Source organism: Capsicum annuum, chromosome 2, assembly GCF_002878395.1.
Source record: "Capsicum annuum cultivar UCD-10X-F1 chromosome 2, UCD10Xv1.1, whole genome shotgun sequence".
NCBI classification, from domain to species: Eukaryota; Viridiplantae; Streptophyta; class Magnoliopsida; order Solanales; family Solanaceae; genus Capsicum; species Capsicum annuum.
Genome location: NC_061112.1, coordinates 81,542,114 through 81,562,950, shown reverse-complemented (window position 1 = coordinate 81,562,950; position 20,837 = coordinate 81,542,114). Strand labels below are relative to the sequence as shown.

Genomic DNA, 20,837 nt, shown 5'->3' with positions numbered 1-20,837 from the left:
AGAAGGATAACCCGGCACATTTTGCCTTGGCTATGTGCCAAGATCCAGAAACAGAATAGAATCACATAGCATCAGATAGATGTATTCTGCACATGAGTTTGGTAGAACTCAATAACTTCGATTTATATGCAGCACATTTTCTCAAGAACCTAATCTCCACCCTCAACTCCAGCTACGTTTTGCCATCTTCCAAAAGTTTCTTTGATCCTACTTTTGTGGGGAGAACAAGTCTTACCAAATTATTTGAAAATTTAGCCATTGCGTAGCTTATGTTTCAGGTTGGAATTAAGCAGCAAAATGACATTATCGTTAACTAGAGAATAGAGAAGTAGACATGGGGTCTCTGCGCCGGAGCGACATAAATAGAATTAGCTGATCTTTGGTTCTAGGCAAGGCTCGCACAGAGATTAATAAGCACAAAATATTGGCTCCTTACTCATATATACACAAATTTTCAATATGCAAAATTCAACCTTCGTGACCATAGGAACTGGAAAAGTCTTCCCTCTTGGAATCTTCATCACCATATTGTCCTGATTCTAGCAAATTGACCTTGCAAACATCCAAGTAATTACGTTTAGAAACTATGTTGAATTTAAAGAACTATGATCACATCAACCAAACAAAGAGGAGAATGGAACTTTACCTTAATGATGTCTCGTCTTGAACTGGGGCGAACATAGGATGCTAGGACAGCCATGTGAAAATGCTGGTTTTCACACAAAAAAATAAGAGTAAGAAAATCTAATCATCAAACTTTCATATGTTTCTGTCTTTTCTTTGTTGGGGTTTGGAGGTCCTTATGTTTTATAAGGAATGCACCTATGAAGTTGTTCATACAAATGAAAGGAGCAGTACTTGGAATTTGCTTAACAAATTTCTAGTAACGTCAGGGAGGGGTAATTTTTACCACTACTGTCAAAATTCTTTTGGCAGGTAATGGAGATATTTCATTAGATATATCTCAACATTCCAATAAAAATACTATTATGCATCAAAAACTCCAGGTTCCTCGGGGTAAATGCGGTAAAACGGACCAATTTAAGCAGTTCAATGCATAGACAATGAAACTGAGTAAATAGAGGCTAAGGCAGCAAATGAGGTCAAGGAGCTTACTCTGAAAGGATCACTTCTCAATGACTGCACCAATATTGGACTTTCCAATACATGGTCCTGAAAACAAGGAAATGAAGCAAAAGCCTTAATACGCAACCAAGAACTAGTTTACCACACGCATTTCAACACTAGACACTCAAACTATACGAAGGAACAGACTTAATACGCAACCAAGAACTAGTTTACCACACGCATTTGGAACAGACAAGTAGTACAGTTGACATTACAAAGAGGGAAAAGAATAAACTGATAATATCGTTTGGACTTTCACCTCCAAATAATAGTCCCTCAACCGCCTCCCTGTTTGAGCACAACATATGCGGACAATCGATTCATCACTGCTTCCACTAATGACATAGTCCCTTCCATTCATGTAATATGATCGTGTATAATTATGAGCGCTCCCTGTCGAAGCTATACCGAAATCTGTCTGCTGCCTACCATCTACAGACAAAAGTTGTTTCACCTGTACCATAAAGACGGTATAAACCTCAATCCTAAATCCATCCACAGACTACAAATAGTAGCTATAGTCACTCTTAAAAATACAAAACTCCTCAAGTTAGGACTTTGTACCAAATTTGTTGCTTTGAATATGTCTAAACTAATCAGAGGCCACAAATCAGACCTTTAACCTAACTTGTTAGTCCAATAGCAAGAAAATTTTGTATGATCTAATGAGATGCTTAATATGTTGCATTGATTGAAGTACCTCGTTGTCTACAGCCGACACCAGAAGATACAGGTCATCCGGGGAGAAGCAAACCATCACGTTTCCCCTTGAGCTCGAGGCTGTATAACAGGGTTGATTTGGTGTCTGCCTTAAATCCCACAATTTGACATCACGATCAAATGATGAAGTGACTAGCAGGTCGGGAGAGTGATGTGCGAATTTTGCCACATTAATGGGTTCTTGATGCATATCAGTAAACAAATGCAAGCGCTTGCCACTGCAAGTGTCATATATGGCCACTTTCTTTGAATAACCACTTGTAAGAAACTGATCATCCGTTGAATTAACATGAAGTGAAGTCAATTGGTCAAATTTATCAAATACAACAGGGCTGGAACTGCTACAGCCACTCTCTGCCTTTTGCAATGTGTCATTGATGTCATACAATCTCAAAGAGCCACTGTCAGAACCAGCAAGGAGCTGATTTGTGAAAACAAAGAATAATTCATCAACAGTTTCCAAGAAAAAGAGTGATGAAGATAAAAATGTCAAATATTAGCATGCAAGGACATAAGGATTAGAGGGAACATGCTATCCGAGCATATTAGTATTTAAACAGTACTTAAAGGAAGATTAGTAGGATATAGTGACCACTCAAAAAGTCCAGCTTTGATATATTCTTACATCACTGCTTCTATGTGAGTAAGTTAAGATTAAGGTATCAGAAAATCAAATGATAGAAGATGAAATTATGCACTTATAATAGGAAATAAATGAGAGATATACAGATTGTTTACGCAAGTTACCTTACGTCAACCAAATATGGTACCTCAACTAATTTCTATATTTTAAATCCATACTTCCCCTCTTTTTTTCTACAATTTAGATACATCAAAAATTATTGAACTCAGATTATACAAGTTTGACCCCACTGTGCTGAGGACAGGAGGAGGATACACATAAGTAAGTAGAATAACAAGAGAATTTCAGGGACAATTTAATGAGTTGGGACATGTCTCATAGTGGGAATGCACACTACAATGTAGTAAAATGACCTTTCGAGAATTTATCCTCGGTAGCGCTATACTATCTAAAATATGAATATCATCATACTTTTAGGATGGAAAATTAACCAAAACTATAGAACGCATCGAATTCAAAACACGGGCAGATAACCTTCAAATTTACAGCATAAAATTAAACAATCAAAGCCTTATCTGCCATCTGAAATTGACTTCCTAAAACTAGGAGTAAGACCTCAAGAGTACATCTTAATATGATCTATGAAGCAACAACGATGTTAATCACAATAGTTTAGAACATAGCATACCTTAGATGGATTCTTGTTAAGCCAACAGAGGCCCAAGATACTATTTGTCACCCCAAAGAGTGGAGTATAACTGAAAATATTTCCAGCATCATGGTTAACCACAACCACCTCCCCATCCAAAGTTCCAAAAGCCATTAGACTAGGATTAGTGGGGTGATACTCAAACTGTCTTGGCCGAAGGATCTCACTTCCTTCTTTAACATCACTGCAAATATTAGACATCTTATGCAGGGAAGGAGTAGCAGATGAACCAAGTTTGGCTGCACAGAGGGACCTTGAATAGAAATGTGGACTTCTCCTACAAGAAACTGCCTCCTTTATCCGAGAGGATTTTCTGTGGTATGCATTACCTCTACCAGCTTCACGCATATGCAAAACACTTGCAACGTTTTCTTTCTGCCGGCGTTTGTATGGAAGATACTCATAGTACTGCGAGAAAACGGTATTTGCCGTTTCTCTGTCTAGTTTTCTAACAGGAAAGTTATCTAGAACCTGTAGATGGGGCAATGATGCAATCATGTATTCCCTGTAGTGTTTCTCATAGCAGATTGGTGAAGGATGACAAGAAAGATACATCTTGGAAACAATTGATGTATCTCTCAGTTTCAAGTTTACATTCTCAGGACAATCATCTCTTCCTTGAACATGCAAATCACTGAAAGAAACCTGATACATATATTGAAGAATACAGATGTCTGAGATATAAAAAACAAGAAAAACTTTAGTAAACTACTGTAAGCGTAGAGCAAAGTTACAGACCTCAAGTTGCAAATCTTCCTTTCCAGTTGTGGCAACAGAGGGGGGATATGATGAAAGAATTCCTCCAAAATGATTTGATACTTTATCCACTGAATTCCTAAGTGAATCCTCGTTCATTAATAATTTGCCAACATAAGCTGGACTGCCAGCACCATCTGCATACAACATTTATAGTCACATTTCTGATAAATATTTTATGGTTGCTGTCTAAGTCCTTGCGTGAATAACCTGATTAAGTTATTTCAGAAACAGGAAGATTTGTCATCTTACTGGATGATGCAAGACATGGACCAGTATCCTTGCAACATATGCAATTTTGAAACCTTAGTTCTGTCAAAGAAGGAAGCCGAGACAAAGCCTCACGGGTTGTCCACAGATCAACTATTCTAGTCCCACACATGGAGAGGCGCATCAGTTTAGGCATACAAGTAAAGCAATCCTTGTCTAAGCTAGTGAGAGAAGAACAAAAGTCCAGATTAAGGGTGTGTAACTGCAAGAAGCTTCCAACCATATTCAACTTTTGAATCTCAGTGGACCTCAGCTTTAGCATTTGGCAATTCAAACCAACCTGAAAAAGATCCCTGCAGAGGCCAGAATTCAATTAAGAAGTTACTACTATAATTTTGGACTTACAGATCTCTCTTTTCATCATTTCTTGGTATTGTCAAACGTGAATACAGTCTATCATCTTATGCACATTAAAGTCAAATTGGTTTTTGACCTTTTATTAATAGCCATATATCTTAGAGAAAATTACGTTCTTTAACCTGTTTCTGTGCCTAGTATGACATTAAGTACGTAGGGTTAGATAAGAGATTTCAGTTTCTGGAGAAGAATAATGAGAAAAACAAGATGGTACTCAATCTTCACTTTAAACAACAGTATTCGGGCATACCACAAGATATCCTTTCTATATAGCGTATCCTGAAGATCAACAATTCGGAGTGTTGAATTGACTGCACGCATTAAGGATACAACAGATTCTTGATTCACAACCGATTTTGACGTGGAAAGTATGTCTACTGCATCAACATTGAAAAGGTGGATCTTCAGCAACATATCAACAAGGGGCAACATGTCGTCATCTTTAAGCTCATCAAGTGGAACTACAAGAGTGCTCCTCTTTTGAACTTCCTCCTGTATACTGGCCTGAAAAAGGCGACCAAACTTTTAATGATCCTGGACAAATTTGATTCCTCAAAGAAGAATATTTTTACTCTACTGACAACACAAGAGAATCTGTTCACAATGCTATGAAATAGAGATTGTCGTATGTTGCAAGATTGCGGTAAAATTTCATCATTAGATTTAAGTGTAGCTGGTATTGCAAGCCAACAGTTCACTAATATTTCACCTGTCATGGAACATAAAATGAACCCTCTCATTATCCACATCTTACATCAGCCAGAAAGAATTAACGTGCAGATTCAAAAAGAAAAAGGATTGGATAATACAGTAATATTTCATTTTCATATATTAGAGAAAAGTAACTACAAATGAAAAAAGATGACCACCTCATAAAGCTGAGATAGCACAGCCGTATTGGGCAAGACCTCATGTAGCTTGCAAGAATTCAGGTACCTAAAAGATGAAGAGGGACCTGACATCAGTAAAGTAACAGGTTTCAAGTAGCATTATTCCTTAATTTCTTTTTCATTTCAGACATGATGAAATAAAGCTTCAAAAATATCAAGTTAATATACAGTTTATGCAAGGATTTATAGAAAGCTTTGGTGATAACACCACAAACATCTTCCTGTTTATGACTAGAGTTCTGTTAAGGGATGTGGAGTTTTGACGATAGACATATGAATGAAACATGTTGTGAAAGCTGGTCCATTCAAGCGTACAAAGAAAAGCTGCAGGCAAGGCTGTTGGTAAGATGATACTACGCATAGACAGGAGTGGATAAGCAAGAATATTCAGGAACCTTCTCAAACACTTATCACTTCAGTAAAGTGGAAGAAAAATGCAACATTCAAAAATTGAGTTGATCTAGAAGTCCAACAATGAGAAGAGTTCTGCAAGGATAAAGGATAAAGCAAAAAAGTCCTATTTAATCAGGGAAGGAGAAATGGCTACAACAAGGAGTGAAGTTACTTGATAGAGGAAAAAGGAGAAAGAAGCATAAATCAACCAGGACTCTATTACAGGTGGATCACCAGGGTGCATATATATAACAAAGCATGATCAAGTAACTTACTCAAGCACGAAAAAGAAAATCAACAATCAGCATATCAGTTCACATACTTGAAGAAGAACCTGGTCTCTTACTTAGCAAATTGTAAACTTTGTGTAGTAGGTAGGTTCTTTGAGTTGTAATGAGTCATTGATCCAGTCTCAATGATCTATAAACTGAGTTAGGAATTGTGTCTTCAAGTTTGGCAACTCGAAGACTTGGGAACACTTATCTTAGGAAGATTTGTGTTTTTATAGTGATAGGAGTTAGAAGTTTTAATTCCTAGTTTACAAGAAGTCTTGTAATTCTGTTCATTGTTGAGGCTCAAGTATTATAGTAAAGTTGGGGTTAAATCCTGTAGAAGTACAGGTCGTGATTTTTTACACCTTTCTTGAGTCGGATGTTTTCCACGTAAAAATACTGTGTTCAATATTTACTTCTGTGAACCATGTTTACTTGTTCCACAGATAGATAATTGGTAGGGCTCGTACTCTAACAAGTGGTATCAGAGCGAGGTTGTCTTAAATAAGGCTAGTACCTAAGAAAAGACAATATGATGAATTTCGCACCTCATACTGGTCACATTAAAGGTCAGTCAACTACTAGACCTCCACTTTTTTATGGCTCTCATTTCATCTGGTGGAAAGCAAGGATAGAGATGTTCATTCAAGGAGAAAATTATGAATTATGGGACAGGATTACTGATGGTCCCACTATTCCAATGAAGACGATTGATGGTGAACAAGTCAAGAAAGTAATGAGTGAATTTACTCCTGATGACTTGTAGGCTTTGAAGAGAAATGCAAAGGCCAAGAACATCTTGGTCTGTGGACTAGGACCTGCTGAATACAACAGGGTATCCACTTTCACTACTGCTAAGCAAATTTGGAATGTACTGGTAAATGCTCGTGAAGGCACTTCTCAAGTAAGAAAACTCAGGATCTCTCTACTTTTCATTGAGTATGAGGCATTCAAAATGAAGGAAAATGAAACCTTACATGAAATGATGACAAGGCTTACCACTTTAACAAATGCGCTGACTTCCTTAGGAAAAGTCATCTCTGAGGAAGAACAAGTTGAAAAGGTTCTGAGAGTATTACCCAAGTCAAAATGGAATGTCAAGGTGACTGCAATCAGGGAGGCAAATAAGGATCTTGAAGGCATGACTCTGGATGAACTAGTGGGGAACTTAAGGACTTATGAAATGGAAGTTGATGGAGTCAAAGAACAAGCAGCTCCTGAGAAAATCTTAGCATTGAAAGCTTCTGATAGTGATGAGGAATTTGAACTTGATAAAGAGCAAGTTGCCTTCATAACTAAGAACTTCAGCAAATTCTTAAAGAAGAAGAAGGGAACAGGTACTAAGAAACGTTCCAATGACAATCCAAATAGGTGCTACAAATGTGGCAAAACTGATCATCAGATTAGAGACTGTCCAGTCTGGAAAATAGAATGGAAGAAGAAAAGGAACTGAAGGCAAAAAGGAAAGAGGAGCATGCAATGATAGCAACCTGGGGTTCTGATTCAGATGAAGATAAAAGTTGATGAAACTGCTTTCATGGCCCTTGGAGATTCAGATCTGGATGAAAAAAATGAGGATTCTGAGGTAAGTATACTTGAACTCAAAGAAAAACTGAAATTGTTCTCAAAGCCAAAACTTGTTTCCCTGATAAGTGCATTGATTGATGATTTCCAAGAGATAACCTCTGATAGGGATGAATTGTTCAACAGTCTAGCAAGTCTTAAATTTGATCTCATAGATCTAAAGGCTTGCTCAAATACAGTTGACAAGGACAATTGCAGTCTCAAGAAACAGGTTGCAGAACTTGAGATTTCAAACAACAATCTTAAATCTGAAGTTCTCAAATTAACTCTCACTGAAAATGGAAAGAAGGCCATCAGTAAAGAACAAGAAGATGCTGAACTTGAGCTTGTTAAATACAAACAAGAATGCCATGATTTAACTAAAAAAATTAATTAGTTGAATCAGGAAATCTCTAAACTAAAATTGGATCTTCAAAGGGCAAACAGGTGGACAAACTCCTCTAGAATTGTTCACAAATTAAGTGAGAAAAAATTTGATGAAAAGACAGGTTTGGGATTTCACAAAAGTTTTGATGATCCAAAAGATTTATGTTACATTTGTGAAAACCTTGGACATCCCACCACTGAATGTCCAGTAACTGTAAAAAGCAGATTAAACAGTCAAAACATGACTAACAAATCTTATCAGACCAAAAAGAACAAAACCAGTTCTGGTCAAAGAAACAGGTTGCACTACATGTTGCCTGCATGGACTAAGAGAATTGTAATTCATCCTTTCACTCATAAAATAGGACCCAAGCTTATCTAGGTTCCTAAGGCTAACCTTTGAATTCTTTTGCAGGAGAAGGTGAAAGGAAACAAAAGGCACTGGTATCTAGACAATGCTTGCTCAAGACACATGACTAGTGATAAGAAAAAGTTTCTTTTACTCTCCAAAATAAATGGAGGAGTTTCTTTTGGTGATAGAAAAAAGGGAATCATAACTGGAATTGGAAAAATTGGCTCATCTGAGTCAAAAGCAGTGGAGGACGTCTATCTTGTAGAAGGATTAAAGCATAATCTGCTCATCATCTCACAGCTGTGTGATAAAGGTAATAAAGTTGTTCTTACCGCTGCAGGAGTCAAGGTAAAAAGGATAGATACTAAAGAGGTTGTGCTCACTGCAAGGAGATATAAAAATGTTTACAAAGCTGACATCATGGCACTACCAGGACCTGAGCTGACTTGTCTAAGTGCTATAGAAAATGATCTCCTCCTTTGGCACAGAAGACTTGGTCATGCAAGTCTGAAACAACTAAACATACTTTCATCCAAAGACATGGTATTGGGATTACCCAAGACCAAGTTCAAGGAAGAAAAGCTATGTAGTGCATGTGTAAGGGGGAAGCAGGTAAGATCCTCTTTTAAGTCAAAGAACCATGTCAGCACAATCAAGTGCCTTAACCTGGTTCATGTAGACTTATGTGGACCCATGAGACTTCAAAGCAGAGGTGGAAAAAGGTATGTGTTTGTGATTGTTGATGACTATTTCAGGTTTACTTGGACTTTGTTTCTAGCCTCTAAAGAAGATGTCTTTGATGTCTTTGAAATCTTCATTAAGAAAATTGAAAAGAAATTAGGCACTTCATTAGTTTCCATAAGGTCTGACCATGGTTCAGAATTTGAGAATGTTAAATTCTTGAAATACTGTTCAACAAATAGTATAGATCACAACTTCTCAGTTCCTAGAACACCACAACAAAATGGAGTGGTAGAGAGGAAAAACAGAACTTTGGAAGATGTGGCTCGAACAATGAAGCTTGCAGCAAATGTTGCTAAAAACCTTTGGGCTAAGGCAATAAGTACTGCAGCATATATCATAAATAGATGCATGATCAGACCTTTGTTAGAGAAGACTCCCTATGAATTACTAAAAGGAAGAAAACCCAATATCTCTCACTTTAGAATCTTTGGATGTAAATGTTTCATACATAATAATGGAAAAGATAATTTGGGAAAATTTGATGCTAAAAGTGATGAGGGGATCTTCTTAGGATATTCACTTCATAGTAAAGCATATAGGATCTCAAAAAACAAAACAAACTGTGTTGAAGAAAGCATGCATGTGATCTTTGATAAATCTTATGTTAAGACTAACCTGCAGGAAAAAAATAATGCTGAGGAACAGATTACACAACCCGTTTCATTGACTGAAGCTACCAAACTTGGAGGCACTTCAACAGGGGGAACTGAAACTGAAGGCACAGTAACAGGGGGAACTGTGTCACCAACTACCTCAGAACAAAATATCATCAGTGATCCCAGTAGCTCTCTAGGCTTGGTTCCAAAAGGGTACAAATATCAAGGATCACATCCTATAGAAAATGTTCTCACTGAACTCACCTCTGGGATTACTACAAGATCTAGACTGAGAAATTTGTGTGCTTTCAAGGCATTCCTGTCAGAAATAGAGCCAAAGAAGATAACTGAAGCATTGCTTGATGCTGATTGGATCATAGCTATGCAAGAAGAGCTGAATCAGTTTGAAAGAAGCAAAGTATGACACTTAGTTCCTCTTCCAAAAAACAGATCAGTAATTGAAACTACGTGGGTGTATAGGAATAAAGTTGATGAGCATGCAACAATCACAAGAAACAAGGCAAGGTTGGTGGTTCAAGGATATAACCAAGAGGAAGGAATCGACTTTGATGAGACTTTTGCTCCTGTAGCAAGACTGGAAGCTATAAGATTACTTGTTGCCTTTGCTGCCTACAAGGAATTTATACTCTATTAGATGGATGTAAAGAGTGCATTTCTGAATGGCTTTCTCAAAGAGGAGGTGTATGTCAAGCAACCTCTAGGATTCGAAAGCAAGGAGTTTCCTGATCATGTGTATAAACTGGATAAAGCCTTGTATGGGTTGAAACAAGCACCTAGAGCTTGGTATGAGAGGTTGTCAAAGTTTTTACTGGAGAATGGACATACCAGAGGTAAAATTGATAATACCCTTGGGAAGGATTTGTTAGTTGTGCAGGTGTATGTGGATGATATTATTTTTGGCTCAACAAATATGAGTATGACTCATGAGTTTGCCAAACTCATGAGTTGTGAATTTGAGATGAGCATGATGGGAGAGCTGAATTACTTCTTGGGCTTGCAAATAAAGCAGTCAGCTTCAGGGACAATGATTCACCAACAGAAGTATGTCAAAGAGCTTCTCAAGAGATTCTCCATGGAAGAGGCAAAAGAGACAAGTACTCCTATTGCAACTGCCACAAAGTTGGAGTTGGATGAAACAGGTTCAGATGTAGAGCAAAAGATGTATAAAGGTATGATTGGGTCATTATTGTACCTCACAGCAAGCAGGCCTGACATTGTGTTCAGTGTAGGGCTATGTGCCAGGTTTCAAGCAAAACCCAAAGAATCACATCTAAAATCTGTGAAGAAAATCTTCAGATACTTGAAGGAAGCCAGTGATCTTGGCTGATGGTATCCCAAAGGTAGTAACTTTAGTCTGATAGGTTACTGAGATGCTGATTATGCAGGATATCTGGTGAACAGAAAAAGCACTACAGGAATGGCACACTTCCTTGGATCATGTTTGATTACATGGTCCACTTAGAAGTAAAATTCAGTTGCTTTGTCTACTGCTGAAGCTGAATATGTTGTTGCAGGATCCTGTTGTGCTCAATTGCTATGGATTAAGCAACAACTCATGGACTTTGGTATAGATGTTAGTTGTGTTCCTATTTTTTGTGATAATACAAGTGCTATTAACATAGCTAAAAATCCTGTTCAACATAAGAGAACCAAACATATTGATATTAGGCATCACTTTCTTAGAGATAATGTTGAAAAAAGGTCATATATCCATTATGTTTTGTTCTATTGAGGAACAGATGGCTGACATTTTCACTAAGGCCTTGAGTAGAGAACACTTTGAAAAAATTAGGTTAGCCTTAGTGATGATTAAAATTGCATAAGTCCCCCTCAATGCTTGACTAGAATAGTTTGATTTTATAAGTAATTGTTGGTTAATTCAGTCTCACACATTAAGTTGTGTATCCTAAGTCCAAGATTTTAGAGTATGTTGACTCATGTGTGTGTTGATTTTGCAGAAAGCTTTCATCACAGAAGCAATTTTGTCTATTTTGTCATTCAGGTATGATTATTATTACTTCAAAGAAGCTTAAAGAGAAACAAGTTGTTTTCCTGGTTCCTTCTTGGTTCATTTAAACCGCCAAAATACAAAGAGTCCCTTCCCTTTAAAAAAGCTGCCACTTCCTTTCCATTAAGACTGAAACACTCATCATTACTCATCTGCCAAATACAGTCCCTCACCCTTTAAACTTCCTCATCCTTTTCTCTTAAATACGCTTTCGTTTGTCTTGATTCTACACTACAAATTCTTTGCACCCTCCTCATACTCAAGAACACTTTCCTGATTCAAAAATGGCATCATTCTCTTCATCTTCCTCTTTTTCTTCTTCCTCCTCCACTGACTCTGTTCCAAATCCCTTCACCGCACTTATCCTTCATCCAAATATCACCTTACCTCCCTTAATTCCTCCTTCAATCTCCCAGAAATTCACCGATTTTGCTGCTTTCAGAAATTTCCCAAATCCTTTTGCCCAAATTTCTTCACCTTCTCCATTCTCTTCGAAACTCCTCCTTCCTCCTCCTATCCCACTCCAAATTGTTGAAGCTGATGACAATCCTAGTGACAGAGATGACCTTCCTATCGCAGAGCTAATCCCAAGAAGGTCCAGGTCCGAGCTCCCAAGAAAACCCCTTTCCATTCCCGTCACTGTTGACAACACTAGCCCTCCAGAACTTTCTCCAAATGTCTCTATCCCTCATACTCCTCACACTCGAGGAAGAAAACAACGAGAAGATGCAATCCTTGGCCGAGGCTCTTCGAGCCAGCAAAAAAAAACGTGTGGCTACATCTGATCTCACCCCTCGTCGTGCATCTTCTCCTGATCTTCTACTTCGATCTGTCAGAAAGACAAAAACTATCATGGCCAAAGTTCCAAAACCCTTGTTGCCCACGAAACCCTCTTCTAAACCTACTCAAAAGGCCTCCTCCTCTTCACAAATTCCTTCTACTGTCAAAGGATCCTCCTCCTCAAAAGTATCCCCTTCCAAGCCTTCTACTCGTCCCAAAAAACAGGTCACCCTACTTGTTCTTTCTGACTCATCTGACTCTTGACTTTACCCCAAATGCTACTGATGAGTTGGGACCTGAGTGAAGTTCCCCACTCATCTTCCCATCAGGATACTCCTGAGGCTTATCATCTTCACTTTCAAAAGCAAAATTAGCTAGAGGGAGGGTAGTTAGTGCTTTTGGGGGACCTGATATGCAAGTGTTACTGGATAAATTGGAGTTTCAAGGTTGGTCACATTTATTTCTTCTGGGTGATCTTCAGCGTAGATTTGCTAAACCTGAAGTATATGAGTCTTATATGAATGGGGTGGGAATTGGTGAATTGTTCTCCACTACTGTCAGAAAGATTACCATGAACCTTTATGTTGCTGACATTGCTAGGATTTTACGTATTCCCTCTGGGGGATGGGGTCACTATGTCAAGGGTGCTTGGCCTCCTCTGGATAATCTTGCCTCTGCCCTCAACATATGTAGAAAGTTTTTTGGCAATCCTAACTTGCTCCACCATAGAAGAGTCCTTAAGAGGAAGATGTCCCCACTACATTAGATCTATTTTGATTTGGTCCACAAAATGATTATTCCTAGAAAGGAGAGACAGTGTGTGACAAGTTTTCTTAATCTTACACTCATGGAGCTGTTGGATACTAAAGTACGAATTGATCTGCCTCGACTCATACTAAATCATATGCAAAGGGTTCTACTCGAAGAAGTGAATAGACATGCTCTACCTTATCAATTCTGGCTCACCCCCATATTTGAGGATTTTGGTGTTTCTGTTCAAATGTGGTCTTCACAGACTACCAAAGATATCATAAGGCATGTGAACCATATGATGCTACCTGTTTCCATGAAGAGTGCTGATAATCCCATGCAAAGATTGAGAAATTCACTGGCTGAGAAGCAAGCTGAGGTGGAAGTTGCTCAGGCAGCTTTGGAGGCTGCACAGGCTGCTCATGAAGAAGAAAAAGGGATCCTCCATGCTCAAATTGCTTCCCTTAGTTCCTTGTTGGAAAAAGAAAACTGAAAATGCAGATGTTATTAGGAAACTCACCTCTCTTATTCCCTCCTCTTCTTCTACTTAACCTCTTCACTGATATCTTAAACCTATCTCCTTTTGTTCATTTTCCTGACAGCTTGTTCTCTCTTAGTTTACTTTTCGGTATATGTAGTCATCTCTGCAAATGAATGAACTGGGCTTAGTTGTTTTACTGTTTTTCTGCTTCTGTTTTCTCATATTGCATTCATGTTCTCTTATTCTGAATTTTGATTGTCTTAGTAATAGCCTCAATGGCCATGAATTATTAGACGTTTTTCACTTGTTGATCCAGCTTTTCGATGATGTCAAAAGGAGGAAGAGTAGGCTATGCAATGCTTATAACTCAATGACTAACCTGTTTCATCCTATGCTAGTCTTTATTCAAATGCCTTATTGAGTATGTCAGAGGTCCGTGATGTTATGCTGCTATGTTTGTCACCATCAAAAAGGGGGAATTTGTTAAGGCATGTGGAGTTTTGATGATAGACAGATGAATGAAATATGTTGTGAAAGCTGGTCCATTCAAGTGTACAAAGAAAAGCTGCAGGCAAGGCTGTTGGTAAGATGATACTGCGCAAAGACAGGAGTGGATAAGCAAGAATATTCAGGAACCTTCTCAAACACTTATCACTTCAGTAAAGTGGAAGAAAAATGCAATATTCAGAAGTTGAGTTGATCTAGAAGTCCAACAATGAGAAGAGTTCTGCAAGGATAAAGGATAAAGCAAAAAAGTCCTATTTAATCAGGGAAGGAGAAACGGCTACAACAAGGAGTGAAGTTACTTGATAAAGGAAAAAGAAGAAAGAAGCATAAATCAACCAGGACTCTATTACAGGTGGATCACCAGGGTGCATATATACAACAAAGCATGATCAAGTAACTTACTCAAGCATGAAAAAAAAAAATCAACAATCAGCATATCAATTCACATACTTGAAGAAGAACCTGGTCTCTTACTTAGCAAGTTGTAGACTTTGTGTAGTAGGTAGGCTCTTTGAGTTGTAATGAGTCATTGTTTCAGTCTCAGTGATCTATAAACTGAGTTAGAAATTGTGTCTTTAAGTTTGGAAACTCGAAGACTTGGAAACACTTATCTTGGGAAGATTTGTGTTTTTATAGTGATAAGAGTTAGAAGTTTTAATTCCTAATTTACAAGAAGTCTTGTAATTCTGTTGATTGTTGAGACTCAAGTATTATAGTGAAGTTGGGATTAAATCCTGTAGAAGTACAGCTCGTAGTTTTTTACACCTTTCTTGAGCCGGGTGTTTTCCATGTAAAAACACTGCATTCAGTATTTACTTTTGTGAACCATGTTTACATACTTGTTCCACAGATAGTCAATTAGTAGGGCCCGTACTCTAACGTACTCCCTCCGTTCCTGCTTATGTAGTGGTCTGACTAGACATGGAGTTTAAGAAAGGAAGTAAGACTTTTAAAACATGTAGATCTAAAGCAAGTCATAGACGTTTGCGTAATTGTTTTATAATGGGTAAAATCAGAAATTTAAAGTTAAATTACTTGTGAATAAATAAGTAGGACATTCTTTTCAAGACATACCTAAAAAGAAAGTATATCACATAAATTGGGATGCACATCTTTTTTCACGTAGTACAATTAAATTGAATTTAGTCGGCAAAAGAACTACATATTCAAATTTGTATACTCATCTGCTAAAAAGAAACTGTACTCTGTTCCCCCTTTACACACACCACATGTGAATCATAATCTTATTGCCCGCATAACAAGGAAATCAATGAATATTCTAGGTGAAGAATATTCTGCTAATGAGCAGCATGATTATTAAGTGAAAACTTTCTGCCAATAAGAAGTAAAACAGGAGTTGAAGGAAAAGCAGAGGACTATTAATTTGAATAAGTTTGGTTCCATTTCTATAAGACAGACGGGGGCGGCTCTAGGAGAACATAAAAATTACGCCGTATATATAAGGGAACTGTTTTTACGTGTGTACATAAAAAAAAATTTTCTAAATAAAAGAGCAATAGGTTGGCTCAGTGGTTTAGAAAATTTAAGATTCACTTTGAGGTTCAGTTCAAATCCCAGTCACTACATTTTTATTTCTTGAACCTCCTTATTGAAAATTCTTGATTCGGCCATGGAAGACAAAGCTTACTGAGCAGAGCTAGCTGCTGTCTTCAATAAGGTTTGCTAAGTAAAGAGGAGACAAAACAAAAAAAAAAAGGAGGAAAACAGAATATGAATAACCCCTCATTCTATTCGATTCACTTTCTAAATATGCCTTATGCTGAATAACTAAAGAAGAATCTTGGAACCAAAATAAAATATACCTGGATACAATGGAGGAGGAGGTGTGAAGAGACATGGTCAGCAATTCTTCACATGTGCAAAACTAAACTCTGAGCAGAAAATGGTTGGGGTTGATGCTAATAATGTTCAAGAATTGAGATAAATAGTGAGTAAAATGATCGGAGAGGTGAGAGAAGAGACAAAAGAAAGGGAAAGGAGTTGATGAGGGGGCTATAAGCAGAGTTACTGCTCATGACTTTAAATCAGACAGCATACCAAAAGGACTGGCCCTGGCCAAGCAATTGGCTCGTATCATTATCACATTGGTTCTTATACTTCGTAGTAGTATTTTACTTTTGGGATTCTTATATTTTAATTTAGAGAAAAGATATATCTTTTCCCCCGAACTTATCGTCACAATTTACTTTTAATATTTAAATTTAACTTTCGTTTATTTACCCCTTAACAATTTTCAAATGAATTAAATTCTCTCTATAGTTGACATGGAAAAAAAAAAGAGCGAGTGAATTATTTTTTTAAAAAAAAGATCACTTTATTGCTATTATTATTATTATTACACATACATATATATATAACACGGGCCCAATATTAAAATATTTATTTGTCTTTTCAATCTTGATATATTTAAATAAATTTTTTTAATAAAAAGGATTGCATATATTTTATAGGATTCATCCGGAATCTAGCATGAGTTCAACATATGTTATTTTAATACGTATTTAGATAATTTAAGTTGTTACTATTTTAATTTATAATATTTTGTATGTAATTTTCAAATTAATATACATTACTTTTCTTGTCCAAATTATTATGGCATTGATATTCAATTATATTTTAAAAATAATTTAAGTTTTTAATTATTGTGATTTATAATACTTTTCTCCTATTCCATTTTCAGTGACACTAATATAATTTCAAGAGTCGATCAAATATTTTATATCTTTTAAATTTTTTAAGTTGCTAATTATTGTGATTTCTAGTATTTTTCATATAATTTGTTTGAAATATATAACATATGAAATTATTTTTAGATATTTTAAGTTGTTAACAATTGTAAGTTATAATACCTTTTATGTAATTTTTGAATAATATATGCTACTCTCCTTGTCCAGAATTTTGTGTCGACGACAGCCAATTATATTTTTTAAATAATTTAAATTTTTGATCATTGTGATTTATAATATTTTTTCTATCTCAACTTATGTGGCACAGTGCTTAAATGACTATATAATTAATTAGGGGTGATATAGTAAAATTACGATTGAAGCAGTTGAAGTAGAAATCAGTCAAATTTTTTTTTTAATTATTGTTATTTATAGTACTTTTTATTTCATTTTCAAATAATATATGTTGCTTTATATCTTCTTCAGTCTCGTCCCAATTTATGTGACACTAATATAATTTTGATAGTCAATCAAATATTTTGTGTTGATATATCATTTTGTTATTCTTATTTTTCTAATACATAAATGACTTATAATAAGGAGTGATATAATAAAATCATAGTTCGAAAGATGAAAATTTAATTTTAAAACATTAAGAGTTAATTATGTATTTTATGTCTATTTTATTTTTCATTAAATATTATTTATTTTCTTAATACCTAGATGACTCATAATAATTAATTAAAAGCGATTAATTATGTTATTACTATAAAAATTAATATAATTTTATTATATCCAAAAGTAATCATCGATAATTCATGGGAATAGTATATTAATTAAATACGGGATGCTATATTTGCATATGCAAAATATGATATTATTAAATAGTATTGGATAGTGCATTATATATATCTTTCACAATAATAAAATTTTACTATATATTTTTCTTTATTTCTTTTTAACTTGATACATATTGACCAAACACAAATTCTAAGAAAATATTCATTAGAAATTTATTTTATTAAATTAAATTTCTTGATTTTGTAATTTAAAAATTTAAAGTTAAGTTTAAATATTAGTATTTCTATATAAGGAAAAAGTAATTTTAAAATTTAAATTTACTAAAATAAATAAATAAATAAATAAAAAGATTATTTTTTATATAAAAGTCAATTAAAATAATAAAATTGATTCACTTTAACTTTTTAGTTGCAATTAATTAAGATAATTTTTTATTTTGTCATAATTTATGCTGCACCGATAAAATTTTGAGAGTTGAATAGAACTTTTATCTATTTTTAAAAAAGTATTTTAACTTGTTAATTATTGTGATTTATAATAATTTTTACGTAATTATCAAATAATATATTTACTCCTTGTGTCTCAATTTATGTGACTTCGATACAATTTTGAGAGTCAACTAAAATTTTTATATATCTTTTAAATATTTTAATTTGTTAATTATTATGATTGCAGTACTTTTTCTTTTATCTCAATTTATGTGGCATTGCTAAAATAATGAGAGTCAATAAATTTTTTATATGTCTTTTAAATATTTTAAGTTATTAATTATTGTGATTTGTGGTAACAAATTAGTTTTGAACATGATAGCCAATTAAATAAATAAAAAAATTTAACTTCCAATATGTAGTTATAGTTAATTAATTAAAACTAATAGAATATATTAAATATTTAACTTATTATGATGAAACAATAGAATTATTATATATTGGGGCATGGTATGTAATTAAGTGGGAGTAGAGAGGTTTTTTGGTAAGAGTCAATAAAATTTCTATATGTCTTTTAAATATTTTAAGTTATTACTTATTGTGATTTGTGGAAACAAATTAATTTTGAACATGATAGACAATTAAATAAATAAAAAAAATTTACTTCCAATATGTAGTTCTAGTTCTAGTTAATTAATATAAAATAATAAAATATATTAAATATTTAAATCATTATGATAAAATAATAAAATTATTATATATTGGGGCATGATATGTAATTATGTGGAAGTAATTGGGTTTTTTGGTAATTGGAAGAGGTGATTTTAATAGAATATATTAAATATTTAAATCATTATGATAAAACAATAGAATTATTATATATTGGGGCATGATATGTAATTAAGTGGGAGTAGAGGAGTTTTTTGGTAAGAGTCAATAAAATTTCTATATGTCTTTTAAATATTTTAAGTTATTAGTTATTGTGATTTGTGACAACAAATTAATTTTGAACATGATAGACAATTAAATAAATAAAAAAAATTTATTTTAATATGTAGTTATAGTTAATTAATATAAATTAATAAAATATTAAATATTTAAATCATTATGATAAAATAATAAAATTATTATATATTAGGGCATAGTATGTAATTATGTGGAAGTAATTGAGCTTATTTTGGTAATTATGTAATTAAGTGGGAATAGAGGGGTTTTTCGGTAAGAGTCAATAAAATTTTTATATGTCTTTTAAGTATTTTAAGTTATTACTTATTGTGATTTGTGGAAACAAATTAATTTTGAACATGATAGACAATTAAATAAATAATTTTTTTTACTTCCAATATGTAGTTATAGTTAATTAATATAAATTAATAAAATATATTAAATATTTAAATCATTATGATAAAATAATAAAATTATTATATATTGGGGCATGGTATGTAATTATGTGGAAGTAATTGGGTTTTTTTGGTAATTGGAAGAGGTGGTTTTAATAGAATATATTAAATATTTAAATTATTATGATGAAACAATAGAATTATTATATATTGGGGCATGATATGTAATTAAGTGGGAGTAGAGGGTTTTTTTTTTATAAGAGTCAATAAAATTTCTATATGTCTTTTAAATATTTTAAGTTATTAATTATTGTGATTTGTGTCAACAAATTAATTTTGAACATGATAGACAATTAAATAAATAAAAAATTTTTTACTTCCAATATATAGTTCTAGTTAATTAATATAAATTAATAAAATATTAAATATTTAAATCATTATGATAAAATAATAAAATTATTATATATTGGGGCATGGTATATAATTATGTAGAAGTAATTGAGTTTTTTTGGTAATTGGAAGAGGTGGTCAAAACCACCTCTTCTATATAATAGAAAATATAACATTAAAAGAAAAATGTCTTCATAGAAGTCATTTTCATCTTCTTCGTCACTCCCCTTCCCCACCCCCACCCCACCCCCAACATTCTATTTCTTCATCTTCTTCATACGCCTACCCCGTTTTTTCGTAATTCCCTTCCTATCAAGTCCTAATTAATCCAAAATTTTACTTTTCGACGATCAAAAAGGGTTCAAGATTGATGAACAAGTTTGATTCTTGGCCAAGAATTTCATGTCATGCGAATATCATCTGTGCCATTTTTCATTTTCGAATTTCGAACTATTTATGCCATTTCTGTAGATATTTTTTAGTAAGAAATTGAAAATTTAGGAGTTTTGAAATTTTGGGTTTTGGTTAATGTGAAAGAATTTGGATTTGAGATTTTGTGTATTGATGTGTTTTTGTGATCATGTACTTGTATTTAGTTCATTGATGGATTTGCTCAAGCTAATTCAAGTTAAGTTTGCATTTGATGAAGAAAAAAATTCATTGAAAAAGCTTGTGGTAATGGTGAAAGAAATAGAAAAAATGGTGTTTTTATGTGAAAAAGATGAAGAAGGAGGAGGAAGGGGAGGGGACGAGGGCTGCTGTTTAATGAAGAAGTAGAAGGAATTGGGGTGGGTTGGGGTGGGGGCTGTGAAAGAACGAAAGGGGTGGTGGTTGTGAACAAGAAGAAGGAAAGGGGGTGGGGTCTATTTTATTTATATAAAATATTTCTTTTATAAAATATATACTCTTTTAAATATATATATA

General features: G+C 34.3%; 1 protein-coding gene across 2 annotated transcripts; it reads right to left on the bottom strand.

Annotated features, from left to right (window-relative positions):
- Nucleotides 1-285: 285 nt before the first annotated feature.
- Nucleotides 286-16,390, bottom strand: LOC107858648. Of its 2 annotated transcripts, XM_047406377.1 has the most exons (12): nt 16,091-16,354; nt 14,140-14,354; nt 5,393-5,459; nt 4,774-5,027; nt 4,149-4,459; nt 3,879-4,033; nt 3,120-3,785; nt 1,829-2,269; nt 1,388-1,582; nt 1,117-1,173; nt 647-709; nt 286-552 (listed from the first exon to the last, which is right to left on the bottom strand). In XM_047406377.1, the coding sequence occupies exons 4-12, from the start codon at nt 4,953-4,955 to the stop codon at nt 469-471; spliced, it is 2,154 nt and encodes a 717-aa protein (XP_047262333.1). In that variant the 5' UTR covers nt 4,956-5,027; nt 5,393-5,459; nt 14,140-14,354; nt 16,091-16,354; the 3' UTR covers nt 286-468. The 2 variants fall into 2 exon arrangements, with proteins under 2 accessions (XP_047262333.1, XP_016558886.1); XM_016703400.2 differs by lacking the exon at nt 14,140-14,354 and having other exon boundaries at nt 16,091-16,390.
- Between the last annotated feature and the right edge of the window lie 4,447 nt (nt 16,391-20,837).

Excerpts from the sequence above, each read along its gene's own strand:
- LOC107858648 (XM_016703400.2), bottom strand. The coding sequence starts at position 16,125 with ATGTCTCTTCACACCTCCTCCTCCATTGTATCCAG. Across the intron at positions 5,028-5,392 it reads TGCTATCTCAGCTTTATGAG|GCCAGTATACAGGAGGAAGT; the intron begins GTGGTCATCTTT and ends CGCCTTTTTCAG. Across the intron at positions 2,270-3,119 it reads TTAACAAGAATCCATCTAAG|CTCCTTGCTGGTTCTGACAG; the intron begins GTATGCTATGTT and ends TTCACAAATCAG.